The 18,896-nt window shown below is 38.7% G+C and overlaps 1 protein-coding gene across 3 annotated transcripts; it reads left to right on the top strand.

Annotated features, from left to right (window-relative positions):
• Positions 1 to 1,739: 1,739 nt before the first annotated feature.
• Positions 1,740 to 14,306, top strand: LOC130216886 (tumor protein p53-inducible nuclear protein 2). 3 transcript variants are annotated; one of them, XM_056448792.1, is made up of 4 exons: positions 1,740 to 2,018; positions 4,609 to 4,946; positions 8,552 to 8,681; positions 11,646 to 14,306. In XM_056448792.1, the coding sequence occupies exons 2-4, from the start codon at positions 4,823 to 4,825 to the stop codon at positions 11,911 to 11,913; spliced, it is 522 nt and encodes a 173-aa protein (XP_056304767.1). In that variant the 5' UTR covers positions 1,740 to 2,018; positions 4,609 to 4,822; the 3' UTR covers positions 11,914 to 14,306. The 3 variants fall into 3 exon arrangements, with proteins under 3 accessions (XP_056304767.1, XP_056304766.1, XP_056304764.1); XM_056448791.1 differs by having other exon boundaries at positions 8,276 to 8,681; positions 11,649 to 14,306; XM_056448789.1 differs by having other exon boundaries at positions 8,276 to 8,681.
• The last annotated feature ends 4,590 nt before the right edge of the window (positions 14,307 to 18,896 follow it).

The following is an 18,896-nucleotide window of genomic DNA, read 5'->3' as shown; positions in this document are numbered from 1 at the left end:
TTAATGTAGAGTTAATGCTTAACAACTAATGAATTAACTAGATGCTAATGCTTAGTAAATGACTCATAGTGTTTAATTATTATGAAGTGTCGCCCATATTTCTTTCATTTTATATTCATGTGTACACACTTTGAGATCGCTGGAAGGTGCTGAATGACTAGCAACAACAACTTGCTTTCTTCCATTAAAAGTACTGTCATGGTTTTAAATGTTGACTGATGTTGTTAATATTAAATTATACATATACAAGCTCAATTATTAACTGTATAACAGGTGTTTGTACATCAATATTCTGCATTTACATATGTTCATATGTAATTCTAAAGCGTTTTGAAAAGTCTAAAGACATTTTATTTAATTTACTAAACCAAATCAGTAATAGCCAGACATAACTATCCTGATATTCAGATTAATAATCTCTCTCTTACTTGAGTACTGCAGAAAATATGCTGTTATTGTTTGTTTTGTCTGCATTACGTATAAACACCACACAAAAAAGACTATTCTACATCTGTTTTTAGTACAAATGTACAGGTGAAAAGACTCTAAATGGCAAGAAACAGCATTTGAGTAATTTTATAAAGACGCTTAAACAGGCCAGTCAACCATCAAGGCCTTTTCAGCAATCCGCAGCTCCCTATGGGTTGCTGATACGTCAGTCTTCAGACTGTGAGTTTTGATTGGTCAAATGTGAAACGTGGCAGTCAAAGCCCCGCCCCTGTGGCGAGAGGGAATTGAGGAATGTGGAGAAGGCGGGACTGGCAATATTTACAAACACTGCTTAAAGAGACAGGGCTCATATAACACGAGCACTGCACTGATCGAATTACACAGAACCAGACTCAGTCAAAACAGCACGGTCACATCATATTTTAAACAGACACCTTTAAAAAAATTTAATTGGCAATGATATATAATAAGATGGAAACTAAGAGACTTCGCTGTATTTCCTTTGCTTGCATCAGATCACTACCAGCTTGCTCTTAATATTACATGGCTTTAAAATGTCGACGCTTTGATACTTGAATGACATTTCAGCTACAGAAAGGAAAATGTATTTTGTAGATGAAATGTCATTCAGATGATAATTATTGTGGAACCAACATTACAACTTGCTATACACGTTTATACACATATACACTTATTTAACAACACACTTTACATGCCAATTTGCACATAACAGCTGCACATATAAAATTGTATATAGTAATAAACACGTACATACACTTGTCAATTTGTATATTTGCATTCACTACTTACTTGTATATATATATATATATATATATATATATATATATATATATATATATATATATATATATATATATATATATATATTTATTTATTATCTGTTTTTTGTCCTGTCTCTGTAATCCTGTTGCACTGTAGAAGCTCTGTCACCAAAACAAATTCCTCGTATGTGTGAACATACCTGGCAATAAAGCTCTTTCGGATTCTAATTCAGCTATCAACATTTTATACGTCGATATCATTATTAATATGGTATTCTGTAATCACTAAGCACAAAATACAACACAAGCCATAACCTTACTATGCACACTTACGCGATTTCATAAGAGACTGTTTAAACTAAAATGAATGATAAGGCTGTATCTGCCCAGCCCCCACCGCTTCATTTACAGCGCTCGGTCTGGTGTAAACATCTGATTGGTCCAGCTGCTGGAGTGGGCGGAGCGCTGACCGTTGCTACGAGCGCCGTGACATCACAATCAGCTGTTTTGTACGTTCTGTATTCTGATCTGCGGATCAGCTGGACGAAGCAATAACATCACCAACAGTATCTGCTGGGGAAAATAACGTACAGGGCGCAGATACGACGACTGAAACGTCGTGTGAATCTAATTTTACACGCGGATTTCTTCTAAGAAGAAGGACTTTTTCATATTTTTTTTGTGAATTTACTACCTCATATTAAAGAATACCTAAAGCTATGCTTTAAGATTTTTTTGTTGTTTTATTGTGTGGTCGTCGCGTTTACAACTTGAATAATTTTGCAGGTAAGAGGCTGTATATACATCTCATTCTGTCTGTTCAAGCGAGATCTGTTTGTGGAGCCGAATCCGGTCCGTCTGTTGTGACTGAACTAGATCGGACATGTCTACAGCGGTCCGTATACAGTAGATGATTCTGTACGAGCAGGATTTTATTTATTCTGTTGTCAGTTTTTACACCGTCCTACACGACATCATCATTATTTTCCTCTCGTCATAGATGCGTTCACCGAAAGCAGTTTTCTCTATGGTGTATCTTTCAGAAATCGTCGGTAAACGACACATATAGGGATACTGATGTTATGTTTTACGTCAACATTTAGCAGCAGTGGCTTTTTCTTTTGGTATTTTATGTTACGGAAAACCCTGCGACAGCAATACTCTTTCAGTTATTGATTATATCAGAAATTGTGTTTTTATTTATGGTGTGTGTGGTTATATGAGCGATCTGAGCGTTGGTAATACCCTTGATCCGAGCTGTCATTGCTTTGACCCTTTGCGATCAGTCTCTCTCTCTTTCTCTGCTCTTCGCATTATGCGCTCACATTCACTGCTGTTATGCGTTTTAATATGTTGCTGCATTATTTTGCCATCGATTCACACAGGATACATTGGTAAAAACAGGATTCCATGTTGTTTTTTTAGGCCGAATCAGTCAGACGTTCGCTAAAATCGTTTTTATTAATCGATGATTTGTTTCTTTTAAGTGGCCTATGCATTCTGTGCATCTCAGAAAAAAAAATCTGTCACAAACGCCATAGTCATAAACAGTTTGTGTTGGTTTCTATCGGAACGATGTTTTTTCATCCTCTGACCGCTAGTCTTGAGATGGGCTGGGCTGCGCCAATGACGTCATAAACACGCAGGGTTCCTAAAGCCCCGCCCACCGGCAGCAGGACTGAATATACAGGAATATACAGGTCGTCAGCAGGGGGAGCCTTCGGAACCCAAATTAAATGCTTTTCATTTCAGTAAATATGACGCAGTGAATATGATTTTAATGTTATTGCACAAGAACAAAGTGTTTGTTTATTTATCTGTACATATGTACATGTTTTTCCTCTCCTATATTTAATGTTTAAAAACATTAGGGACTTTTTTATTTGACTGTTAGGAATAGATTGTGTAATGAAGTGCTTAAATCGTCATCCTGTTCCTGGAGGTGTACCATCCTTCATATTTCAGCCCCAACCCGAGTCAAACATACCTCAAGCAGCCAATCAAGTTGTTCATAATTACAGGTGTGCTGGAACTGGATGGAAAGCCTCTGGGATCAGGGTTGGTGATCCCTGCTTTAAGTTATAATCTTCTTAGTTTTTGTACAGTAGTGTTTATAATAAAACACACATGAACATTGTGCTATAGTAATGGAAAATCCAGAGAACCAATAAAGTGGTCTCTTATTTTTTTTTTCCAGAGCATTGAACATCACTTCCTTTTATTTGCTAAGTTAAATGAATCATCATCAGCCATTTAACTATTTTTATTTTTTAAGCAAATTGTATTTTAGATTAATTTAAAAGTAATTAAATTATTAATGCAAATGGGTGTGTGGATAGATAGATAGATAGATAGATAGATAGATAGATAGATAGATAGATAGATAGATAGATAGATAGATAGATAGATAGATAGATAGATAGATAGATAGATAGAACAATTGACAGATAGATGGATGGATGGATGGATCGACAGATAGATAGATAGATAGATAGATAGATAGATAGATAGATAGATAGATAGATAGATAGATAGATAGATAGATAGATAGATAGATAGATAGATAGATAGATAGATAGATAGATAGATAGATAGAACAATTGACAGATAGAAGGATGGATGGATGGATGGATAGACAGATAGATAGATAGATAGATAGATAGATAGATAGATAGATAGATAGATAGATAGATAGATAGATAGATAGATAGATAGATAGATAGATAGATAGATAGATAGATAGAACAATTGACAGATAGAAGGATGGATGGATGGATAGATAGATAGATAGATAGATAGATAGATAGATAGATAGATAGATAGATAGATAGATAGATAGATAGATAGATAGATAGATAGATAGATAGATAGATAGATAGATAGATAGATAGATAGATAGATAGAACAATTGACAGATGGATGGATGGATGGATGGATGGATGGATGGATCGACAGACAGACAGATAGACAGATAGATAGATAGATAGATAGACAGATAGAGAGATAGACAGACAGACAGACAGACAGATAGATAGATAGATAGATAGATAGATAGATAGATAGATAGATAGATAGATAGATAGATAGATAGATAGATAGATAGATAGATAGATAGATAGATAGATAGATAGATAGATAGATAGACTCAAAATGATTGCTTGTTTCGGGGGACAACTTAATTGTTTTATGTTGAGTCCACTTAAGTTTGTAAAAACGATGTTAAAAACAGTTAACCTAATTGATTTGTGTTGGGACAGTTGAGTTGTTCAACAGGTTTTTTCTTTTCTAATTTGAGATTTTACTCCAAACAATTAATTTATGGTTCAATTTTCTTGACCAGGTCTGCTCTTCTTTTTCTCGTCTTTGTCATTTGTAGATCTTTGCACCACAACCAAGTGAGACCTTATATTGTACTGCGCCTTCACTGAACTCCAACAACAAAAGGCCAATACACCTGTGATCAACCTGCCGTCCGTCACAGCACTGACACAACATCAGCATTGCAGACTCAAGTCAACACAACAGCAGTTTTACTTCTATCCGGCAGCTTCTATCTCTCAGGAAACCGTGCTCCTCGTCCTCCGTCAGCCATGTTCCAGGCGCTCAGCAGTCTGTTCTTCGGCAGTGTGGACGACGTCACTCCAGAGCTGAAGGGACCAAAGCCCTGCGTGATCGAGGCTGATGAAGAGGGATGGCTCCTGGTCAACCTGCCCGGTGAGTGTCCTACAAACACACCCAAAACTCTCTTTCACTGACCTGCATTTATACAGGTCACAAATGAACTCTTTCCCCGTCAGCATTTAAAAAAAAATGAAAGTTGCCAGCCACCAGCATCATTTTTTTTAATGATTTTCACTTATATTTGACCACCCTCTGAATATTTTCTGCTAGCAATATATGAGCATATTATATATCAGATAGATGAATATCTATGAATGCTTGAAGTTTCTGCCAACCCGACTCTTCACCATAACTTTTCAATCCAGATGGATGGGGCAGCCATTACTGCATCCAAAATGGTAAAAAGCCTTGGAGTAACGATTGATGAGCAACTAAACTTCTCTGAGCACATTTCTAGAACTGCTCGATCCTGCAGATTCGCACTCTACAACATCAGAAAGGTCCGACCCTTCATATCTGAACATACAGCTCAACTTATTGTTCAAGCTCTTGTTCTCTCCAAACTGGATTATTGCAACTCTCTACTAGCCGGGCTTCCAGCTAACTCTATCAAACCTCTTCAGCTGCTTCAGAACGCAGCAGCACGAGTGGTCTTTGATGAACCCAAAAGAGCACATGTCACTCCGCTACTCACCCGTTTGCACTGGCTGCCAGTTGCTGCTCGCATCAAATTCAAAGCTCTGATGTTTGCTTACAAAGCGACCTCTGGCTTTGCTCCTTCTTATCTGCTCTCACTTCTGCAGATGTATGTGCCCTCCAGAAACTTGCGTTCTGTGAATGAACGTCGCCTCGTGGTTCCATCCCTAAAAGGGAAGAAATCACTTTCCCGAACTCTCACATTCAATCTGCCCAGTTGGTGGAATGAACTCCCTAACTGCATCAGAACAGCAGAGTCACTTGCTGTCTTCAAGAAACGACTAAAAACTCAACTATTTAGTCTCCACTTTCCTTCCTAATCTGTAACTGCCTCTCTGGCTATACCACTAACTGTACTCTCTCTCAAAAAAATAAAAAATAAATAAACAAATAAATAAAAATAAACCACATTACTAATGCTTTGCTTCTTAGACTTTACACACCTGAAACTTGTCTACAGCGCTTGTTCACTGCTGCTCTTATAGTTGTTTAAGTTGCTTCCTTGTCCTCATTTGTAAGTTGCTTTGGATAAAAGCGTCTGCTAAATGACTAAATGTAAATGTAAATATATCAAAATAAAGAACCAAGCCCCTGCTTTTAAGCTTTTTCAAGATGTTTTTTCTATGTTTTCAAGACATCGTATATAATACACATACACACAAATATATACCTTCATCCGGATTGTCTTTGTAAGTCAAAGGAAAGTTGTATAACTCTTTATTTTTACTTGCAATCTGATCTACACTTTCTCTGATGGTCTTATATTTTACTCCCAGGAGACCCAGAAGTCCTGTAACTCACTCAGGACATCTGCTAGGGCTTTTCATACTATAATATCCCTATAACACAGAAACCCTATCTATATTGGGAAAGCATTTACTCATAATTGACGATTCATCAATGGCGGGGAAAGAGTTAAAGACAATGTGTAAATTGTAACGCAAGAAATGCAAATTTCAAGTTTGTGGTAATAACGTAGCAGTCCCTGCTGAAAAATCCAGCTTAAACCAGCCTAGGCTGGTTGGCTGGTCTTAGCTGGTTGACCAGCCTGGTTTTAGAGGGGTTTTGGCCATTTCCAGCCTGGTCTTAGCTGGTCAGGCTGGAAAATGACCAGCTAAATCCAACTAAAACCAGCTTGACCGGCCTGGTTTAAGCTGGACATAGCTGGTTTTAGCTGGTCATTTTCCAGCCTGACCAGCTAAGACCAGGCTGGAAATGGCTGGAAACCAGCCTGAAAATGGCCAAAACCCCTCTAAAACCAGGCTGGTCGACCAGCTAAAACCAGCCAACCAGCCTAGGCTGGTTTAAGCAGTTTTTTTCAGTAGGTTCTATTGTGTGTACTGGATTAAAAAAAGCATTAGCATGGTTCCAAAACCTAGTCAACTGCAACACTATTTGTCTATATAGACATCGATGTTAGGGAATCATCAACATAACCACCATGAAGCCAGATTAGCTGGCAAGCCAGTTTAGTTGACACCAACTCTGGGTTTTAGGTACCATCAGCACCATGGCAAAGAGTGACTAAACTCGAGCTGCCTTCATGTTACTTAAAACCAGATTGGTGCAAACTAAACTGAAACCTATCTGGCTAGCCAGCTAATCTGGGTTCATGTACAGCAGGGGTGTCCAAAGTCAGTCCTGGAGGGCTGGTGTCCTGCTGACTTTAGCTCCAACTTGCTTCAACACACCTGCCTGGAAGTTTCTAGTATATCTAGTAAGAGCTTGATTAGGTGAGTTTGATTAGGGTTGGAGCTAAACTCTCCAGGACACCGGCCCTCCAGGACCGAACATGGATGTACCTGCTCCTGATCTGAAATGCCTTTCATTGCCAGCAACTGTTTCAACAGACACTTATGCAGACCGCACAAATAGCCCTCATGTAAAGTGCACAAGAGAGGTCAAAGGCTAGCATTTTTGCTTGTTGTATCACAACATTAGCATGTTGTTAAGCTAACCATGTGCTAATATAAGACCCAAACATACTTTGAGGATGTAAATATAAATACTAAAATAAATATATATATATATATATATCTGTTTTCAACAATTGTTGACTTGTGCCAGACTGCAGTTAATAATAAGTTCAGTTGCTATGGCATATATTAGCCAAATGACCAACATTAGCACAGTTTTCCAATTCGGATCAGCGGTCATAAAGAGAAATGGCTTAGGTCACTCTGCTAGCATGGTTACATACATAGTGACATTAACATCAGATTTTCTTCTCTTCCCAATAGCTGTCACCAAGCAGGCTGAGCTAATGTTGCTAATGGGATCTTTTCACATTTCCAGGGTTCTTAAAAGGGTACATTTCTATAGTGGTGAAAGGGGACAAATTATTTTCCCAGAAACAGAAATATTTGTGTACTGTGCTAAAGTGAACCATACTACTCAATGGAAATGAGCCATTACTATACAGCCCTTGAAAGGTAGCTTAGCTCGGCCTCTCACTAGGTTTTGGAACGCAGCTAATGAGACTTAATAGTATATAGTAGTATATGGTTATTAGATTTATTTAAAAAGGGTTATAAGAAACTAATGACAGTATTCCTGTCTTCTATGTTTCTCTGTTGTTTCTGTATCCCTTCTCATTTCTCCATATTTGAATGATTCCTTTTATTGGTATGTGTGCTCATGATACCCAACGCATGGCTTCAACCAAACCTTTCATAATCTGGAAACACACTCTATTCTGTCCTCTATCTCTTCCTACTTGACTGAAGGCGAGGACGGGCCAGAAGCAGCATCAGTAGCCTGTGCCCGTCCCCGCTCTGAATGTCACGCATCTCCTCCTACCTGCAAAAACCGCAGGACTAGAGCAGGCAGGACACAGGACGCACCTCTTCTGTCCACCTGCTCTGCTCCTGACCCTGCCTCCTTCTCCCACCTTGAGTCAGTAGAAGTGAATGTGTTGTTAAGCGAGCGGGGCTCGTGCTCCTGTAGCGACTGCAGCATGGATGAGAGCTGGTTTGTCACCCCTCCACCCTGTTTTACTGCAGAGGGAGCCACGGCGGAGGCTAGTCCCATGGAGGACCTCCTCATCGAGCACCCCAGCATGTCCGTGTACGTCTCGCCCGGCCCTCTCCCTGCCGTGGAGGAGAGCGCCACCAGCTTGGCTGGCAGTATCAGGTAAATCTTACATCCACCATTCAACCCAGTCTCACAGCAGATTATATTCACAAAATTTGATCTATCGATTCGTGCTCCCACTTTTTTCCCATCTTCCACAACACAACGTTTAACCTGATGTATTTCAATAGGCAGTTTTTGTGTTCCTCAACATGATTGTATCCTATAGTATTTCAGTAGGAATTTCGTCAAGATTTTAAACCTATTTTATTTCACTTGGCAGTGTCTTTCGTATCTCATCATAAATGCATATTTTCAGAACATTTTTGGAGCACCTAACCCCACAACTATCCTCAACCTAAATACTTATCAACAGCAGGCAAATAAAGGTAGAGTCACGTGTATTTCTTGCAAATACTGACCTTATGAATCAGAACAAACAAGTCATGTTGCGTTCTAAATCCTCTAAAGAAAATCATGTCTTCATGCGACAAACAGAGGGACTTGTGAGGTTTTAATAGATGAAAGCGATTCAATTTCTTCTTGCTGATATTGATTCAAAATGAAACTCCCACATATTAGCATGACGTGATCAGTTACTGGACACACAGGGTGCCATCAGAATTTGGCTACCAATATTGACGTAATACGCTTCTGGGCGGTAATATTTGAATTTGACACTGGGATCTGATGGCAATCGCGTCTATTCTCACCAAAAAAAAATTATTCCGCCTCAGAAGACTTGAATATTAATGTCTTTTTAATTGCGACTGTTCTTGAACCTGCCTGTGCCTATGTTTTTTATTGACAAATGGTTGGGATTAGGGCTAAGAGCTAGGTTACGTGCTCAGTGTAAACAAAACTTGTTTTGACCATCAGGAGTGAGAATGTGTTGGTACAAAAGATATTGCGTACACTATTCAATAAATATCAGTACCTATTGATACCTATTGACATACATTAGTTAATGGTCGTGTTAAAGAACACAAAATTTGTGTCTATGAATTGTAAGTTGATAAATGACATTTTGAAACTATTTAGCGAACAGCAGTGAGACTGGGATTTCCATTACTTCTGACACTGTATTGTAAGGTGCAATACAACACATTTCCAGCAATCCTGTCAACTAAAAGGAAAGCCCTGTTTGTACCTGGTTTTAATTTGATTATGATTAGCATTAAATATGATTTCATCAATATGATCAGAAGTAGACAATGCTAAATACAGGGACTGAAATAGGGACTGAAATGTTCTGAGATTGTCCACTTCCAGATGTAGTAGAAAAGCATGACAAAAGGCTTCAGAAGTGTAAATGCTCATGTGGTCACAAGATTTCAAACAGCCACAATGGCTTCAGTCATTCATGTGTCACACTGGGCGGTCTCGCCAAACTGATGTAGAGCGTGTCAAAATGGGGAAAGAATTCAAACACAAGTCGTCACATTTGAAAGCATGGTAAATTGTCTCAGATGACAACTTGTGACTGAATCTGTGATAATGGAAGTTCAAGTTTCAAGTTTACTTTATTTATATAGCACAAGATTAAAAAAAAAACAGCCACAATCTTTTCTGATCTTTTGGTCACAAGATCGTAGGCTTCAGTGGAGAGTTTTTCAAATTATTTATACAATTTTAAAATGTATTCTAAAGTCAAAATGCAAAGTAATACTAGGTGGAAACAGCAAAACGTAAAGCAGAATATATAATGTGATTGAGATTTTGTAGCAGTAAGATGCAACCTTTGTGTTTAAACATTGGATTTTGGTTTGTTTTTCAACTCCAGCAGTTGAGGTCTGCTTTCCTGCAGGGTTTAGCTTCAGCCTAATCAAACTCTTCTGAAGAAGCTACCCAAATTCTGAAGCGATAATAAAAAGCTACAGATATCACTTCTGAAAAAAACAGCTTATACTAGCCTAGGCTGGTTGGCTGGTCTTAGCTGGTTGACCAGCCTGGTTTTAGAGGGGTTTTGGCCATTTCCAGGCTGGTTTCCAGCCATTTCCAGCCTGGTATTAGCTGGTCAGGCTGGAAAATGACCAGCTAAATCCAGCTTGACCAGCCTAGACAGGCTGGGAACCCAGCTAAAACCAGCTATGTCCAGCTTAAACCAGGCTGGTCAGGCTGGTTTTAGCTGGATTTAGCTGGTCATTTTCCAGCCTGACCAGGTAAAACCAGGCTGGAAATGGCCAAAACCCCTCTAAAACCAGGCTGGTCAACCAGCTAAGACCAGCCAACCAGCCTAAGCTGGTTTAAGCTGGATTTTTCAGCAGGGTACAGGGTTAAAGATAAACTCAGCAGGAAAGTGAATCTCAAAGGGCCAGACTTGGCCGTTCATGGGCTAGTAAATAGATTTCATAAGAAATGTGCATAATGTAATCACCTGGTGAGTGGTTTTTAATAATTTTGATATACTGACCCCTACGAATGCCCCACACCAACATTTCAAATATCGCAGAGATCAGGCATTTTTACTAAAATACTACAAATTAAATTTGATTGGCTGTATATACAGTTAATCTGTCGATGTGTAATATCATCTGAAAGTTTACCTTTTATACTAGAGGAATGCTCTCGCTCCCGGAGAACCGCTGTCCTGCAGCGTTTGGGCAAACTCTGTTCTGGAGGGTCAGTGTCCTGCAGAGCTTTGCTCCAACACTAATCAAACACACCTGAACAAGCTAATCAGTGTCTTTAAGATCACTAGAAAGCTACAGGTAGATTTATTTGATTAGGGTTGGAGATAGACTCTGCAGGACACTGGCCCTCCAGTACCAGCACCCATCCCTGGTTTACCTCCTCAGGAGATCCTCAGGAGTGTTGAAATGAAACTCTTTGGCCCTCCAGGAGCAGCACTCGAAACCTATGTCATAGACAAAATGCTAAATGTAATCTTGATTAAGCTATATCAGGTCCAGCGTGTTACGTTTGTTTTCCAACCTTTTTATCTCATTTCATTTTCACCTCGTTCTTTCCATTTGTTTCTCACTCATGTGTATCCCTTTCCTTCTCCTATCTGCTCTGTTCCAGCAGGATGTCTGAATCAGCATTGCCCGCTGTGACCAGGAGCAGTTTACCCACACGGGTGACCCGGGGAGCAGCCGCACAAGCCGGTGCTCTAGCTAAAGTCACCCAGGTTTCCAGGGTACAGAGGGCCAAAGCCCGCACTGAGCGTCGCCATCTGGCACGCAATCGCATGCAGCGCCAAAACCGCGTGCGTGAGCAGGTCCAGCGGCGCTCAACCCACACCCGCAACTCTTTCCTGCACCAGCCGTGCCAGCGCAACATCTGCCACTGAGGCATCAAAGTTTACATGGAGGGCATTATTACACATTTCCCAATGAAACCCCTACCTTCTCAGCCGTCTTTTAAAGTCCTCCTTTTGCATTTATCGTTTGTTTGCTGTCAATTATCTTATTCAGTTTCCTGTTAATCAAGCTTGTCCTTGAGCACAAGCCAATTTATCTGTTTTAGGGGTGCCCAAAACTGCTCATAAAGGGCCACTGTCCTGCAAAGCTTTGCTCCTGCCTTAATTTCACACACCAGAACCTGCTGATCAAGGTCTTAGGACTTACCACAAACTTCTAGACCACGCATGGGCAAACTCGATCCTCGAGGGCCGGTGTCCCTGCATAGTTTGCACCAACCCTAATCAAACACACCTGCTTGTAGCTTTCTAGTGATCTTGAAGACACTAATTAGGGTGTTCAGGTGTGTTTGATTAGTGTTGGAGCAAAACTCTGCAGGGACACCGGCCCTCGAGGATCGAGTTTGCACATGCGTGTTCTAGACAATGGTGTGTAGGTTGGAGATCAAATATGCAGGACACTGTCCCACCAGATGCAGGATTGAGTACCGCTGATCTTTATCCTCTTTCCAATTATATCTAACAGCTCACCACCAAGCACAATTACTCCGTTGAAGATCATCCATATAATTACCTAAATACCCATGTACCTCCTGTGTGTGTTTGTAACACCTAATTCAGTTCCCCAGACTGGGAAAATAGCTGAAAAGAACACATGTAGACTCTGCATTGTTACAAACAACGTCTCTCTAAATGTCCGACACTTGAATTGGCACTGTTCAATGACATGTCCATTAGGTTCATTTTTACCAAATTACGAAAAGAACGAGCCGGTAACTGAACGCTTTATAGGAATATTACTATATATTTGTAGCTAGTAAAATGGAAAGTGACTTGAAAACAACAAGAATGAAAAGTATGTGGATAAATGTGGGAGCAAGAACTTCGTGAGAGTGAGAGTTTCCAGATGAAGACGAATCTAGAAGGGATATACTTGTAAAGAAGTCGTTTCAGAGTAGACGCTGATGCCTGATTTTGAATATAAAGGTGCTAACTTTCAAAAGTCGTTCAGACATTTAATTGCTTTTTAATGTAATCTGTTCCAAAACCTAGTGAGCTAGACTGGGAAAGGCAGTATCTTAAGCCTCGTTCAAGTTTTTCTAAATCGTTTCAGTCATTCATCCACACAACATTAGCGTTGTCGATGCCCTGGGAAAAAAAACGTCATATAATAGATAACAGAGTGGAAAAGTCTTAAAACACCACCTCTTGCGTAGTCATGTAGTCATCCATATTTTGGAAATGATGACATCATTGTACCACGTGACGAAGGAAGATCCTCGGATGTAACAACCGTAAAAACAGCAATGGTGGATTACAGAGCTGTGTTTTAGGGTTGGGCGATGTCGACCAATTTGGCATCATATGATAAACATCGCAATGGACGATGGCATCGTCATCATAGGCGGCGGTGAATTAATAATTAATCCATAACAAATTAATTATTTGTAGCCTACCGTTTCATCTACCTGACCCTCATGGGCTTTGTTTTACCCATAACCAAATCATAAATAAAGATAAGTTACACACAAATGACCACCTGTCAATCACTTGACTCTGGCATGAATAGGCAGAGTGATCCGTGTTGTTATAATGGTGTCGGAATAGTCTATCGACCCAACCCTACTGTGTTTGTAACAGAGCTGTGTTCGCATGCTCGCTGCATTCTTTTGTGATTGTAGTGTATCCTGCGGATCTGTCTATGTTTGTTTACAGCACCACATATAGGCTTGGCATACATGTTACACCATATTATCTCAGTTTTCGTTTCCATGTGGATGCTGACATCTCTTAAAAAGATACGCGTGTTTACTCGAAGGTTTTGAAATGCGCAAAAGAAAGCTGACAGCTCTAATGAAATAAATGTTTTCACTCAACATTTAAGTATACTCTATGTATTCATGCCTACTAGAAAGCTCCCCTTCATTAGCCTAGCAACTTGCTAACATCACACCCCATTGGATTTTACTTTGAGTCTCACAAGGCAACTTCCCCAGTAATCTAGCTCACTAGAATTTGAAACAGAGCCTTGCGTTAAACTGAGGTCCATCGTGGATGGTACTGATACTACGCCAACAACAGATCACTAAAGGTGGCGTGAAGCTAAAGTTTAGCTCTCTGTCAACATCTGATCTAGATAATGGGTGTACATCAGGGCAGTGTGCAATGACTTTACATGTCACATGATCAACGAAGAGTGGTAGGCATAGGCTATAGATAGAATTGCATGCAGAACGTGCAGGATAGTTAAAGTTGTGACTCTTTTATTCTGCTTCATGGAGGATTATTGATGTGGAAATCTCATAGAACATCTCGAACTGAAGTCAATAAAAAGCCCTCAATACATGTCAGGTATGACTGCATTGTCTTTATGTGCAGAATACATTGATTTTAGGGCTGCAGTTCTCTTGAAATAGTTTCGTGAGGTCCTTCATGTGGTTGTCCACTGATGTATAGATGGCAGCGTAGCAAAAAACTGCTCAACTGTCCCCCATCCAGCACTTATGTGAGAAATCACTGTGACCACAGAGACAAAGACGGACAATGTTTCCCCACCACCATTTCTCAAAGCATCCGTTCCTTATTTGCATTTCACCACGCCTCTCATATTGATCATATGATTGTGATTTACATATTTGTTGTACTCGGACGTCGATCTGTCAGAGTCTGCTTGGTCAACGTCCCTGTTGGGACAGACCAAGCTCACATGCACTCAAAACTAAAGTGTACGTCGACTCCTAAAAACGCGCTCTTCCTCGATAGTCAGCAAATACACATTCAAAGGAATTGCGTCCACCACTTCGTGATCTATCTTACACGTGTATTCAGTAATGAATAGACTAACAATGGTGCTGAAAAGTTTATGACTGTTTGTACTTTTATTTTGAGAAGTTTGCACTGTCGTTTTATGGAGAATCATGGTATTTAGCAGTATGCTGTTTTCGTTTGCATTGGTGAATGAGATGCCAACATGCATGAGTTGGGGGGGGGGGGGGGGTACCTTAAGAAGATGTATACAATTATAGTTGCATTCAAATGTATATAATAGCAAACTATTTACAATTCAGTGTTTGCGTTATTCTCATTTTGAAATCACACCTTATTGTTTTCATCGTGTGTTGTTCCAAAATCTACTTGATTTCTGCTGGGTATTTTAATAGAGGTGAAGCTGGTTTTATATTCGCACAATCAGACTTTATTGTTTAACGTACTTTGAATATTTGGTCTGAAATCCCATCTAGGTTTGCACTATTTAATTGATTGTGAACAATGCTGTTCACACTGAACTGAGCTAAACTGAACTGAACTGAACTTAAATACTACAAACTGAATTACACTGTTCCTATTTACTATTTACTGTGACCTTTTATGTGAAGCTGCTTTGACACAATCTACACTGAATAAGCGCTATACAAATAAAGGTGAATTGAATTGAATTGAATTGAATTGAATTGAATTGAATTGAATCTTTGATAGTCATCGACTGCTAACATCATTTCCCTTGTAGGAGTTTGCAAGAAATACTTTTCTGAAATTATATTGAGAAGGTAAATGACCGAATGTGCGAATATAAAACCAACGTTTACCCCTATGGTATTTTACCATACCAACCAACATTTGCCATGATGTCAATACCACTGTTCTTGCATTGAGAGGATTAGATTTTTTTTTTATGCAACTTTCTTTTTATTTATCATCCTGTCATTTGATGTTTGGTCATTTTTAAGCATTCTTCTTGTAGTCTTTCCCATCACCTGCCAAAATCTATTATTGTAGTGGGCTATCTAAAGCCAACAGAATAATGTAAGTACGATGTGTGTCTAAATATGCTTTTGTTTTCTGGTTTTAATCTGAAACGGACTGTTTTCTGCATCATATTGACTCTACGGAGAGTGCAGCATGAATGTCAGTGGCGTTTTTAGGAAAATCTAATGCCCTGTAGCCTTATAAGGGTTCTTAAAGGGACAGGACAACCAAAAATGAGCTTTCCTCATCGTTTACTCACAGTGCTCCTAAACGTTTATGAGTTTCTTTCTTCTGCTGAACACAAAACAAGATATTCTGAAGAATGTTGGGAAATACAAGCCATTGACAGCCATTGTAGGAACAAAAATACTATGGACGTTGGCACTGATAGCACAAGGGTTAGTGCAGCAACATATATCGCAACAGGGCGTCCTGAGTTCGAGTCCCGGCTTGTGGACCTATATATATATATATATATACACACACACACACATTTGAAGTCAGAATTATTAGCCCCCCTTTGAATTTTTTCTTTATTTTTAAATATTTCCCAAATGATGTTGAACAGATTCAGGAAATTTTTACAGTATGTCTGATAATATTTTTTCTTCTGGAGAAAGTCTTTTTTGTTTTATTTCGGCTAGAATAAAAGCAGTTTTTAATTTTTTATGAACCATTTTAAGGTCAATATTATTAGCCCCTTTAAGCTATATATTTTTTCCGACTGTCTACAGAACAAACCATCTTTATACAATAACTTGCCTAATTACCCTAACCTGCCTAGTTAACCTAATTAACCTGGTTAAGCCTTTAAATGTCACTTTAAGCTGTATAGAAGTGTCTTGAAAAATATCTAGTCTAATATTATTTAGTCATCATGGCAAAGATAAAATAAATTAGTTATTAGAAATGAGTTATTAAAACTATTGTGTTTAGAAATGTGTTGAAAAATCTTCTCTCCGTTAAACAGAAATTGGGGAAAAAATAAACGGGGTAATAATTCAGGGGGGCTAATAATTCTGACTGTACTGTATATACACGATAGAAGTCATTGACTGTTTTTTCCAGCATTCTTCAGTATATCTTCCTTTGTGTTCAACAGACGAAAGAAACTCGAACAACTTGAAGACGAGTAAGTGATGACAGAATTATCATTTTTGGGTGAACATCCCTTTAACATCGTCCACTTGAAGTTTGTCTTCTGTGTGAAATGTTTCTACATGTTGGATGAAGTGGACGAGGCAATATCAAGTAATGAGCATAAAATCAGTGATCTCTGATCCACCGCTGTACACCGTCACAGCTGGCCACCGTATACTACTCTGTTATTTCTGTGTGTGTGTGTGTGTGTGTGTGTGTTCAATATGATTAATTTAACGCGTGGGACTAGAATGATGTCCGTTAGGCCTCATTGGAGGCTTGTGATTTGAGGGAGAGTTGAGTGAAAACATGAAATGGGTAAAAAGAAAATAACAAAAACAAATATACTTGTATTTTTTCCTCATATTGTTATTAGAAGAGATGTTCACCTTAGTAACGAAGTACAAATAGAGTATTATTATTTAAAAAACAATGAGTGGTGTATATGATATCTATGGTGATTGTGCCTTTCACTATTCTGCATGGTTTTCATGATGTGCCGACTGTTTCATCCGTATGACATGGGCATCAGAGACCTATGCAAAATACCATGATGGGTTTCCAGCATCCATACAGAAATGCAGGTTCCAGACAACAACAATAAACACTCAGGATGCAACCGCAATCTGGACTCATTCTTTACCCCGGTGCTTGTGTCTCTAGTTAGAAATTCTTCTTGATAATACAAGATGTTTTGGTGTCTGCATTACATAAAATGTTCTAGAATTATTTTAAATTCAAGTAAAGTGTCTTATGCAAAATAGCTTTTTGGAAAAATAATTGGTAAAACATGAAATGGCGTACTAATTAAACACATATATCTGTGTACTTATTAAACACATATATCTATACTTATTAAATACATATATCTGTACTTATTAAATACATTTTTAAAGTAAAATAAATACAGTTTTAAAGTAAAAACTAGCCTATTGACAATTAAATATCATTAATTTAAATAACAAACTGGCCAGCAAATTCACCTTTCCTCAGTCACGCTGAAGCGACAGCCAACTCAGGAATCCGCTTGGTCTTAAAGCACAGGTCTCAAACTCAATTCCTGGAGGGCCGCAGCTCTGCACAGTTTTGTTCCAACCCTAATCAAACACACCTGATGCCACTAATCAATGTGTTCAAGACTACTATGCAGAGCTGCGGCCCTCCAGGAGTTTGAGGCCTATGTCTAAAAGCCTTATCTTAAAGCCTTAAAGAGTTATTTTCACAATTTATTATGGCATAGCAGTCAAAAAAAGGAGCTCTGGGACAAATTCTGGACCTGGCTATGGGCCTGGATTTGAATTTTGTAGACTAAATGCTTTACTTATTTATCCCTACTTATAATAAACTGAACTACACTGTTTCAATCTACTATGATCTTCTATGTTAAGCTGCTTTGAAACAATCTACATTGTAAAAGCGCTATACAAATAAAGGTGAATTGAATTTAATAATAATGTACTAAATATAGTAACGTACAGTATATTGTAATTTTTTTTATTGTATTTCATGTCCTGTTGAGTTTTAATCTTCTGTTCAGCACTTTGGGTGTCTTTAAAGTGCTTGATAAATAAAGTTTGATTGATTGATATGGTTAAACCACAGTAAGTGTTTATTTTTGTTTACTAGGCTACAAACAAACTGAATTAAACGGTGGTTATAGTTAGTATGTGCTATTTTACAGCACAGCTAATGAAACAAATGCTGTAAAACCATGATAAGGTTTTACTAAACAGATAAATCTGTTAAAAAAAAAAACAATTGTTAATTTTGTAGTTACTATGGCTTTGCTACAAAAAAACAACATGGCTAATTCAGTAAACAGCGAAACCGTGATTAACTTTCGCCTGGGATGGTTTTATTTAGGCTGCTCCTTTAACAATAAGAGTTTGCAGCACTGTAAACTCAATAAATTCCCAATAATTCTCCTATATTTCCAAGAAACTAATGCGTGTTTGACCATCACTCGCAAACAGCTCCTCCAGATAAACCTGCTCAGCAGGATCCTGCTTCTTCGGCGGCGGCGCATG

The sequence above is a fragment of the Danio aesculapii genome, chromosome 23 (genome assembly GCF_903798145.1).
Source record: "Danio aesculapii chromosome 23, fDanAes4.1, whole genome shotgun sequence".
Taxonomy (NCBI): domain Eukaryota; kingdom Metazoa; phylum Chordata; class Actinopteri; order Cypriniformes; family Danionidae; genus Danio; species Danio aesculapii.
This window is presented reverse-complemented; position numbering and strand designations above follow the sequence as displayed.

Bases quoted from the DNA above. Each gene is read 5' to 3' on its own strand.
- LOC130216886 (XM_056448789.1), top strand. From the start codon at position 4,823: ATGTTCCAGGCGCTCAGCAGTCTGTTCTTCGGCAGTGTGGACGACGTC. The intron at 4,947-8,275 runs GTGAGTGTCCTA...ACTTGACTGAAG, and splicing joins GCTCCTGGTCAACCTGCCCG to GCGAGGACGGGCCAGAAGCA. The intron at 8,682-11,645 runs GTAAATCTTACA...GCTCTGTTCCAG, and splicing joins AGCTTGGCTGGCAGTATCAG to CAGGATGTCTGAATCAGCAT.